Here is an 11,893-nt window from a genome sequence, read left to right on the forward strand (position 1 = left end):
ATTATGTGGTTCGGGTAGTTAAAAATCACTGTTCAGAGAAAGCTTTTAGAAAAGAGATTCCTGTCCATATTTTTAATGAAGAGATCAGGCTTTGAAACACAAGATCAACACAGTTATACTACAGAATTAATAAATTCCCCAGTGTGAAATGTGAATGTATAACGTATTCCAAGCTGAACTTGCAGCCCGGCTGAATTAAGAGTTAAAATTCTAAAGACTCAATTGCCTCTGAAAATTTAGGGGGTAGTTATCAGTAAAAGAAAACATCAGCTGCTTAGAAATGCATGGCACTACAGCTGAATATAATACCTTTCCTGTTCTCTCTTGAAACGGTTTCCTATCCAAGCAGTTTCTGTATCAATCACACAATAGCCAGAATGGTGCAGGGTTATACGATATGACACAATAACAGCATTCAAAAAGCACAGGAAAAAATGACTTTTATAGTAACAAATGCTGTCGCTAAATGCCTTACACAAATCACTAAACTGCACTAATTTGTAAGCTTTGAGGTCTGAGGAATTCACTGGAAGCTAAGAGAAGGGCAGAGCTTGCAATCAACTGTCATCTTGAAGACATTTTCAAGAAAATAAATGCACTGATACCTTCTTCTCAATTAACTCTGTGAGAAAAATGCTCAAGTAATACCCAGAGGGCTCTCAAGGCAAAATAAGGCCAAATATGATGTTTAGCTATCAATCGTTCCAAGGCTAGTGACTGTTAATCAGCCTGGAGAGGAAATAAAGTCATACACTTGACACTGGTTATTATTTCTTATAACCACATGCCTACCATTTCATATGGAGAAAAAGAACCACTTCTCTAAAAATATGCAGTCAAGCCACTTCTTCATCTTTACAGGTTACTAATTATGCATAAGCTTAAAATAGCCTACCAATCCAAAAATAAATTATACCAGAGTCCTCTGGTATATTATATCAGAGTCTTCTGTCTGGCCATTCTAATGATAGAGAGAAGTACATAAACTATATATTTATATTTCAAAACATAAAACTGTGTATTATAAAATGCTGACATTAGCTACACATATACACATGTACACATACACAGAGACTTTGCAGGAAAAATGCTAAACTTTTCCATTGATAATAAACAACAATATCTGAGGTAAGTTTTATGTATACCACAGCATGTTCTAACTAAGTAACATGTCTTTATGAAAATGTATATAAGCAGTCACATATCTGAATAAAATGTTAATATATGTAAAATATTTACAGAATTTATTTTTATCTGTACATTATATTTGAATCTACATTTAGCCACTATAAACTATATAGTAAGCTATTTAAACATTGTAAGTTTCAGGTTTTGAATATATTTCTTCCAAACATCAGAATAGGGTATAATGTACATAAAACTGCTAAGACAAGTCATGGAAAATAACTGGCACTTGCTAAATGGCAATTAATTGATAATACAGTTTCTAAGGCTAAGTTAGTTTTCTGTGAGAGATGGACAGGGGTGGAAAATAACTCAAGCTACTTAAGTTTGGTTTGAACACATCTTATTCTATCTACATGTGAATACAAATATGCTTGATATAAATATATACAAACTCACTTAAAAAGAAAAATCCACTATAAAGGCTTGACTCACAGAACAGAACAGCAGAGATGATCTAATTTTAAATGCAATGCTGGGTTTGAGTGTCTACATCACAATTACATCACTATAATATTGATAAAATAAATGCATTTGCACTGTTGTTGGCAGCTAAGAAACATTTCTCCTTTGTCAACAAGCCATAAAAGTAAAAGGAACAGGGAGTAATATGAGTTTCTACTGGTAGAATAAAAGGAACAAAAGGAATGCATTGCAAAAGATATTTAAAACAAGGTGAGGACAGAGATTGTATATCCCATTGACAACATTGTCAGACATTCTTTGTAAGAATCTAACAAGTTCCTTGAACTTAACCCAAATTCAGTTCCTCCATGATTCCGGGCAACCACTCTGAAAACAAACATATTTCCACACTTACCCAAAAGTATATTTCATAAACTCTAAATACAAATATGCTTATTTGTATTGTAAATGTGCAATATTTCTCTGTCTGTGTGTCTTTACCCCTTTCTAAAACTAGGTGAAGATCAAGTTTTCCAAGTATTAGTTTCTGTAAACTCAGAGAATTAAGGCATTCACAAGCCAGTTTCAATTATGGTAGAAAAAAAAAGTGAAGTTTGTAACATAAACCCAAACAACACAATGATAGCAGAGTTCTACAGCAACATCACAGGAGCAGGAACCAGTTTACTTTTCATACCAGTAGCTACTACTAGAAAAAATGTGATACTGAAACATACAAAATAATCAGAAAATAAGCAAACTGAGTCACAAGGCAGATTATTTCAGTCTTCAGTTCACTGGATTTAATGCTTTAGAGGAGGTCTAGGAATTTTCATCATTTCTTCACTATGTTGAGGTCTTCATTTAGTTGACAACCTTTGTGGGCATGGTCATAATGGAAAATGGTTGCACCTCTTTTGACGAGTATATCTAAGGTAATCAATGAAAAGAAAGAACTGTATTAACCAAAGCTTGAGCTTGGATGGATTGAGGACCAGGAATAAAGTTCCTTAAAAGGAACAATGAAAGGTAACAGGTGATAAAGTGCAGTGAGCCAAATGGGAAATGCAACTCAAAAAGATGAATGATAGTGGCATGGGACAGGCAAGGTAGTTCAGGACTTTAATCCCAGCTGTATGTGTTGAAGGCTGAGACAGGAAGATCAGATCCGTTGTAGGCCAGCCCTAGGCAAAACTCTCATGATGCTAGCTAAAAACTACACTAAATCCAAAAGAGCTGGGAATGTGGTTCAAGTAGTAGAGTACTTACTTAGCAAATGCAACACCCTTATTTCAAATAGCCAGTTCAAAGAGAAGGGAGAAAAAAAGGATGAGGGAGAATCGCAATAGTTGATGTAAGATAAACCATAGAAAAGAATTAACAAGTTCAGAAACTAGATAAAAACCACTGATCCTTGCTAATAACCTCACTGATTCCTAGGAACTAAGGTAAAATTGACAATGAACTACAAAACTAGTTGGTAGTTCCACATGTTCGCCTTGCAGAGCCTGTGTAAATGCTCGACACAAATTGTGTAAGTATCAATCCCATTCACTCCACATGATGGATCTCATCTAGTAATTGTGTTATCTGTGTATAGCCCTTAGTCAAGATCCTTCTTCTGCTTTGTTTAATGATTTACCAAGCCACAATTTACAGGATATATTCTGATATCCAGAAATGGAACCTAATTAATTAATCAAACCCATCTAGTTACTTTTATAAAATTTAAAAAAATGGATTGTAGAAGTGATCTCTTTCAATTCCAAGAACTAAACAGCAAGTGTTTTCCAAGGATAACTAAAATTTGTTATGATTTATATTCTTGATGTGTATGGCTGTTGTGGTGATTGAACACTGACTTAGTTCTCAGCATTTTCAGTTAACTCGAAATCTAAAGTGTTAGGGTATTTTTGTTTGTATGTTTGTTTTTGGCACACAAGACCTTGAACTTAGGATTCATATACACAACCACTTTTCTTCCTCTTCACGTGTATTATGCCGACTCAATTTCAAAGCTTACCTCCTGCTCTATCATCAGCTTATGTCCTGTAACACAACAGCAACTGTCATTGGTCTCTTTTGGTTAATCCAGGTTACTTAGGAGGATAAAATCAAGACAATTACAGTTTATCAAAGTTCTCATGCCCTATGTGGGTGCTGCAGCATGTTCCTGAAATCATAGACTTACATAGTCAGCTAGCATTAGAAGGATCATGAATCTAGGCTATGAAACAGAAAATCCCTCAAGAGTCCATCTCTAAGCAAGGAAGCCTGACAAGGTTGCTCAATCCTCTGATTCCAATTACAGGAAGCCTAAAGTAAAGCACATGCCCAAGTAAGACATCTATCTAAAAAAATTCCAATGATAAACTAGATAAACAGATATGGCTCAATTGGTAGTGCTCCCAACAAGCAAGGGTAAGGACTAGAATTCAAACCCCCAACACTCTGAGGAAACAAAAAGAGGGGGAACAAAGAAGAAGGGAGAGAGAAAAAGACGAAGGAAGGGACAAAAGGAAGGGAAGAGAGAAAGGAGAGATAAACAGAGACAAACAGATCCACTTCAAACTAGGCCTTGACCCATTTCAGCTCAGAGATACAAACTCAAGTAAAACACACAGGTTGGTTACTCTGTGCCAACCTTTCCCAACATTTTCATATCACCCAACAGGAAAATAATCTCTGCAACAAGCCACAGGATTGGATTTAAGAGTCTTATTCCCTCCTCTTTCCCTTCAGAAAACCAGAAAAATCTCCATAAACATGTCCTTAACCACACAGCAGGCTTTTTTGTTTGTTTTAACTCAGATTCACTTGAGCAAAGTTCTAGTTATTTCAGAAAATAAATAATGATTTTGCTGTTTGGGCTATTAAATGGCAGCTACATTTTTCTAGAAACTTCCCTTTTTATTCATTTTGGTCAACTATTCACTGCCCTATGACTGGCTGTCCATGAGAACTCTAGGATGCCTAGCTGTGAACCAACCCTTTCTTGTTCAAATAGGATAGTACCCCAGTCACAAAGCCACTAGTTAATTTTTTATTCCTTTTGTCTTCACTACAATAAAAGTAAGACAGGTAATATACTTCCTGAAGATATGGTAGCATGTTAGATACTTCACTTTAATATTCTTTCATGTAGATTTGACCAAAAACAGCAAACACCTGATGTCTCCTTGTTTTATGCAAAAAACTGTAGAGATAGTAAACAAACAACCAAAAAAATGATACCTTTTTTAAATATTTCATCCTACTAATATCTATTTAAATGATAAATTTATAGTACATGTATGATAGCCAAAATATTCCTAACAGCTAAAATTCTCGTCATGTTGGGAAACTCCTAGAAAATACATTATTTGTATTGTAAAATAGAGAAAATTCTTACTTCAATCAGTGGTATCACCATGAAAAGAAATTATTAAAAATAGCATGGTACATTGGAAAAGTAAGAAGAAACTTGATTGTAAAAAAAAAAAAAAAAAAAAACTATTTACATAGGATCAGTACAAGGTAGCATACATACTTAGGAAAGAGAACAGAATTGCACTGGATAAAACAGAAAAGAGTTAAGTGTATGCCCCAATCATAAGAACTTGAGAGGCTTAAGTAACTGGAAAAATGTCTATACAATGCACATGTCTGGGCTCTGGGGGGAAAAGGAAAACAAATTTTACAAACAGTATAAGGCCTGAGACCACCTGATAAAAGAGCAAAACCATCAGATCAGTGGCATAATTTAATGATATCTTAACACCTTTGCTCATGACATTTCCCAGTGCATGGTCAAAAGTGGATTTGGAAATAAAAATAGGTTACAGTTTCCTACAAATGTACTCATTTATTCAGTTTGCTGGAAGATATATATTTATATGACAGTCATGAACACAAGGAAATAAAAATTGTGGTGACAATTCAGTTAATAAAAATCACAATGAAGCTAAAAATGTTCACCTAATTTTACTTGAAATGCACTCAATATAATACTTCACACAGTCTTCTAAAATGCTCAGCAAGGTGAGTTTAACCTGAGATTGAGAGCACCATGTTAGCTATCGAAGACCCACGTGTTCTAGAGTTCAATCCCCATTCTGAGATTCGCCTCTTATGTATGGCTATTTACCAGTTACCTTTGTGAATTATCAGCCTCAAGCCCAACTCTTTTTTTCTTATTGTGAAAATACTGTATAGAGGGGTTACAATTACATGAGCAAGATAATGAGTACATTTCTTATCAAGCCCAACTTTTGCAAGATTCTTTCCATAGCACGAGGAAGAAGGCAGCAAAGATGAAAGGTAAATCACATTCCTTACTTGGAATGCGACCCAAGACCAAGTTTCCATCATTGTCTTAGTAAGACCTATACTAAAGTCATAAGGTTCCTGCTCTGATGCAGGAATTGCTTACCCATGAGCCCTACCAAAAGAGGAAAACAATTGTAAAAGAATTCAAAGCATACTACTTCTAGATTGTTTGTCATATTCTTCCTCAAGAGAAGTTTAAGATGATCCACCACTATAAAACAATAAGCATCATGTATGAAATCAGTATAAGTCAAGATCAGAGACAATACAATTAAGCAAAGAATAATGAAAAGCACCTTCCTAGAAATCCTTTTGTGCTGTGTACCAGAATTACAAATCTCTGAACCTTTACCTGTGACTCCTAATTGTCTAAACACTATCACTACATCAACTCACTCTTTTAAAAAAATTTATTTAAAAAAAATCCTTCACCTTGATGTATAATCTGTCCAATCTGAAATGTATATTAGTCAATTAAGTACTGGCTCATGTACTTCTAAGACAAGAGTAAGCAAAGTAACACCGTATAAATAATCTATCCATTTAGTTTGTGAAATCTCAGTAACACAACCAGTGGAAACCAATTTGCCTGAATAAAAAATAATCCCCAAATACAATGGGTAGCCCTAGCACAGACATTTTTCTTTATTGATGGTGCTGATGTAGCAATACAAGAGTGTAAAACAGAAGGCTCATGTGTCCACAGGGAGAGAAAGGTGAGCATTGGGAAGAGAGGTTACAGCTGCATGTATGGAAAAGAGCTTCAGATTACTTTTAGCAACACTTACTGAAGTTATCTTTTCTTCTTTTTACAGGCTGACAACCTGAATACAGTTCAGTCTAAAGCAGTATTTCATAAAGCCTCCCTAAACCCAAACTGGGCAAAACTCCAATCGATCTGCCCTGAGATCACTTTGCTATGAAGATGTAATATCCTGGGTTTGTCTCTTATGGTGGCTAACCTTCAATATCAATATCAGCCTTGTCCTTTTGGATCAATCTGTCTATAAGATGCAACCACTGACAGTCTAAAATTTCTTCCAGAAACTTCATGTCTCAGTTATCTCCTTGTTCTCAATTCTACCAAGTCATTTCTGTTTGGCTCCTGCCTAGGGTGTCATGTTCCAAGTGGATGAGATTTACTGATATTACTTGAATTGAGTTAACATAGCTTGCTAATGTGTGAAATACGTGTGTTTGATGAACTTACTCTATTTATTGCTCCTTACACATCCCGGAAGCTCTTTGGGGGCAGTGCATTAACTATTTCAGGACACAAAGTGACTCTCTGAATTCCACTAAAACTATCCAGACTTTAAGTTTTACTTCGTTTTTCACCTGGCCTGTTAATGAATTTTGGGTTTTTACCAGTACTTAAGGAAAAGTCAAATAAAACACTGAAGAACTACGAGGGGAATAAATTTATGCAAACACTAAAATTTTAAGAAGATAGACTCTATTGCTTAACAAAATGACACATTAAAAATATACAAAAATCCACTAAAATACTGACAAGTCCATAATATTTCATGCTACTGTAGTACGAAAAAAATGTTTTCAAATGACTTGTAGTACTGTACTATCAAATGAGATATGAAATATGCAAGTAATATAAGAATAAGTTCCACTTAAAATGATTTTTAAGGACATCAGAATTATTAGGAAAGGGTAGGTAGGCAGTTAAGGGCCAATCTCCTGTCATATAATATAAATATTAGCCACTAAAGAGTTCTTTTCCTAAGCAATATCTAAAATAAATGACAACTGCTTCCTAGGCATGTAAAAGAAACATTTACCTTTAAGTGAGGTTCAGAGTTGTCAAGCTGATGTAATACAAATAAGATTATATGATCCAAGGCAAAGTTATCCATGAATTAAAACAAGTACCCTACAACTTACCAAAAATTAAAATCTGAATTTTATGCTAAAATAGTATTTTTGATCCAGGAACTAGAAGAGAAAACAGATTGCTTGAATTACCTTATTTTCCCTTGGACCCAGTTAATAGAAGATAAATGGTTAATAAATCACAGTTTGTAGAACGAATGGGTTTACATCTAGCAAACAAAGGGATATAGCAATATAAACTTTCATATTAGGCAAATTATGACAACTCTGTTTAAAATTCCCTTGCCTTCTAAGTTAATACTTTCAAATTTTCTCATGTAAAACGTTCAAAATATGCTTCCAAACATTACACTAAATACAGTTAATCTGGGGCTGGGAAGGTGGCTCAGTGGTAGAGCGCTTGCCTTTCATGCCTGAGGCCCTGGGTTCAATTCCTCAGCACCCCATAAGCAAAAAGAAAAAAGCCGGAAGTGGCACTGTGGCTCAAGTGGTAGAGCGCTAGCCTTGAGCTGAAGAGCTGAGGGACAACGCCCAGGCCCAGAGTTCAGGCCCCATGACCGGACCCAAAAAAGAAAATAAATAAAATAAAAAATAAATACAGTTAATCAATATTTTAATTAAATAAAAATACACTGTTATCTTCTGTATAAATTCTTCAAGAAACAAAAATAAAACTGCTGTAGGTTAAAAAATGCCATAATTTACAAAGCAAAGGCAATAAACTTTGTAAATGGTTCCCACACTTTAGCCTGTATCACAATAATCATCACTGAGGTGATGGTGAGGGACTATTGAATTCCATACTCCTGAGTTTCTGATATACAAACTCTAGAAGAGGCCCCAGGGCCGGCACTGCAAACAAGTTCTACCCTAGTACCGAGCTGAAGACTGGAGGCACACTTTGACAACCTAACTCCTGCAATGTAAAACAGGTTTGAAAATATATAAATATTTTATTTTCACCCACCTAATACCTGTGACATCTGCTAGGGCCAGAAATGCTGATTAATATTTTCACAGAAAAGCCAATATCCTAAGCCACTTACTAACAGCCACATCTAGATGAAACCAAAACAAAGCCCACCAACTGCATCATCAGTAGTAGAATGGCCTTCTTCTTCATTGATGAGGGACAAGAGCATAGGGCTATGTTAATTACTGTAATTGATTCCTGCTAATCTTCCATGCTAACCCTTACCTTATTCTCACTGCTCAACAGGAGAATTGCTCAGACAAATCATCTGAATGACCAAAAGCAATAGGAGCTATTCCTTTCCTAATCCTATAGTTCCAGCATTCCACGGACCTGCCACTCGGTCTTACTTCTCATAATCTTCTCGCTTCTCATTACACACACACACACACACACACACACACACACACACACACACACACACACACACACACACACACACAATTTTATAAAACATGAACTTATTTTTAGCTGGGATAATCTGAACCAGTTAGAAAGAAGCACTAACATAGACATGCAATGAGAGGAATCCAGACTGCCCCAGCCTGAGAAACAGCCCTCTGAGAAAGCTTTATCTCCAGCAGTCTTCATGCCTGGAATCCTCTCAGCTGCTCAGGAACAAGCTAGTCCAGCAGAGTCACAAGAGCACTCATTTCTGCTCTCCTCAGCCCCCACCTCCTGCTGCCAGTCAAGCTTTCTAAAAACCCAGCATCTGTCTCCTGCACCACCCAACCCACACCCACCACCTTTGGTGCCCTGGTATTGAAGTCTCAGCTGCCACCAACCAAGTTGCTTTCATTGGGATAGGAAGATATGATGCAGAGATGGGGAGGGGGGGGAGTGAAGGTTTCCTGACCCAAGATAAACATATAAGATAGGAGAGAGGGGAGTGGCAGGCAGAGAACTGGAGGGACCTGAGATCTCTGCTTTTGGTTCCCAGCACTGTTCAGCCCTGGGCAGAACCCACAGTAGACCAAAGGCTAGATCAAACATTCATCCTCAAACATCTGCCCGCTATGTGCTACACTTTCTCAAGAGAGTTTGAGGACTCAAGATCCACTGCTACCCATGAGCACTGTAAAGTCCGTTGTAGGTTTGCAAGGACTGATGCTTGGAGACCTCCAAATTACTCATGCTCCCAGTCTCAGAGCAGCCACGGATCCTGCCCTGCGGGTCCTAATCACAGAGTGAGCCTAAAGACAATGTGGATTGGATTTCTGGCACACATTTCATGAAGAGTAAGGGAAAGGGTTCAGGAAAGAGTCAGGGTGCTGTTGGGTGAGTGTTTGCATGCTATCCCCTCTGTGGTGCCCCATAACCTTCACCTCCAAACACATCTTGAGAACACAGAAGTTGGTTTTTTGTTTTTGTTTTGGGGTTGTTTTTTTTTTGTTGGTGGCAATGCCTGCTCACCCCAGGAAGGACAGGTCGTGATGGGCTTCCATTCCAACCCCACTATTACTCTATTACTCTGTGTGTGTGTGTGTGTGTGTGTGTGTGTGTGTGTGTGTGTAAATGCCTAACACCAAGAGTGCCAACTGCAGACAGGCAAGGGAACATGGATTTGCTTGTGAGGACTTCCAAAAAAAAAAAAATCTTTCAATTAATAAGCTCACTCCTTTCTGGCGCCCGAGTCTCACGGATCTGGGTTTTCCAGTAAGAGCAGGGATTGCGTTCCCTTTGCAGCGAGTGGTGTCCTGCCCCGGAGCCCACACACGGATTTGGCCGTCCGTTCATTCATGCATTTGCTCATCCATTCACACAAACACGTCCCTTAATTGTGTCTGGCACGGAGGGAGAATCTTTGCCTGTTATTCCCCTCCCCAAGTCAGTGCTCATGGCAACGGCTGGTGCAAAACGCAACTCAACTGTCACCCCACTTCCTGAACCAGAAAATCAAGTCATGTAAGCATTCACAGTGGAGGAAAAAGGGGGTTGAAAGGAGGAGGATTGGGGGGGGATAGAGGAGACTGACTGGGGAGGGGGGTGTCACATTCCTGGCTTCCCAAACAGGGATACCGCGGCACCGACACCGCGGCACGAAAGGAGCCCAGACTGCTAAGAGCTCGTGTTCCCCCGCGAGGAGAAATCAAGTGCAAAGCCACTCGGTTCGCAAGAGTGAGATGCTGTGGGCTAAACCCCAACTCTACGGAGCCCCCAGCCGAGGCTCCTCCGGAGCCGCTCGCAGCCCAATCCGCAGCGCGCTCCCTGCCTCCTTATCGCTCCCAATAACGTGATCAAGTGTAAATCAAAATGCCACGCCGGGAGGGCCCCCCCCCAGCCCCGGAATGGCGCGACTCGTTCATTTTTAGCTCACCCAGCCTATCTTGCCTAAGAATCACAAGGTCACGATAGCGATCGCGATTGCACTCACCGTACACTCCTTGGCCAGAGATCCCCTCCAGCAGGACTGTCAGCAGCCACACGAGACCGTACACTAAATCCATCTTCACGTGAACATGAACATATCCAGCCCAGGGGGGGACGCAGTGGGACCTTCCGGAGGCCAGCGGCCAGCCAGGCGCGCTCCACTCGCGCCCGGGCCGAGCCGAGATGCCCAAAGAACCGCTGGCCGGAGGCAGAAACGCCGTCTGTCCGTCCTTCCCCGGTGGCGGCCGCGAGCGGAGCGCAGGAGCTCCACACACACCCCACACTCATGCACACACGCACACACACACTACACAATACCCTGACACACACACACACACGCTCGCCACACTCACAACTGGGCGCCTGGGAGAATCGCAGACGCCGGGGAGGAGCAAGGGGGTGGAGGGGGGGTGGGGTGGGGAGCGGTGATGGGCAAAGCCAGCGGCCAGGCGAAGTGTTCTTCAGGAAAAAGCCAGCCAGCGGGGCTCGGGGCTCCGCAGCGCCGGCAGCGGCGGGGCGCGGGGCTGGCAGCGGGCAAGGGGGCCGGAGGGGGTGGCAGCGCGCGCGCTGGCTTGGGAGCCTGGCTTGGGCCAGCCGAGGAGCAGGAAGTGGCCTCTTGACCCTGAGGCACCGAGCAGGGCTCGCTCTCCTGGGTTCGCCTTTTACAAAGTAACTCGCGAAGGTCCCCAGAGGAGCGTCAAGCGGCGGCAGCGGCCCGCCCGCCCGCAGTCCGGAGCCCCCAGCCCGGCTGTCTTGCCTTCCCCCATTCCATCAGTTGCCATTGCAACGCCAATCCTGGTTACA

The 11,893-nt window shown here is 40.2% G+C and overlaps 1 protein-coding gene across 5 annotated transcripts in view; it reads right to left on the reverse strand.

The window, feature by feature from the left end:
• Positions 1-11,459, reverse strand: part of Mdga2 (MAM domain containing glycosylphosphatidylinositol anchor 2) — a 715,677-nt gene extending 704,218 nt beyond the window's left edge. For all 5 annotated transcript variants that reach the window (XR_011373061.1, XM_070027506.1, XM_070027497.1 and 2 more), the window contains exon 1: positions 11,094-11,459. Coding sequence is in view for 3 of the 5 variants with exons in the window: in XM_070027497.1 (XP_069883598.1) it covers positions 11,094-11,166 (73 nt within the window). In the remaining 2 variants the exon portion in view is untranslated. The remainder of the gene's footprint in view (positions 1-11,093) is intronic.
• Between the last annotated feature and the right edge of the window lie 434 nt (positions 11,460-11,893).

This window comes from Dipodomys merriami, unplaced genomic scaffold (assembly GCF_024711535.1).
Source record: "Dipodomys merriami isolate MVZ:Mamm:240054 unplaced genomic scaffold, mDipMer1.0.p SCAF_1, whole genome shotgun sequence".
In the NCBI taxonomy this organism is placed as follows: Eukaryota; Metazoa; Chordata; class Mammalia; order Rodentia; family Heteromyidae; genus Dipodomys; species Dipodomys merriami.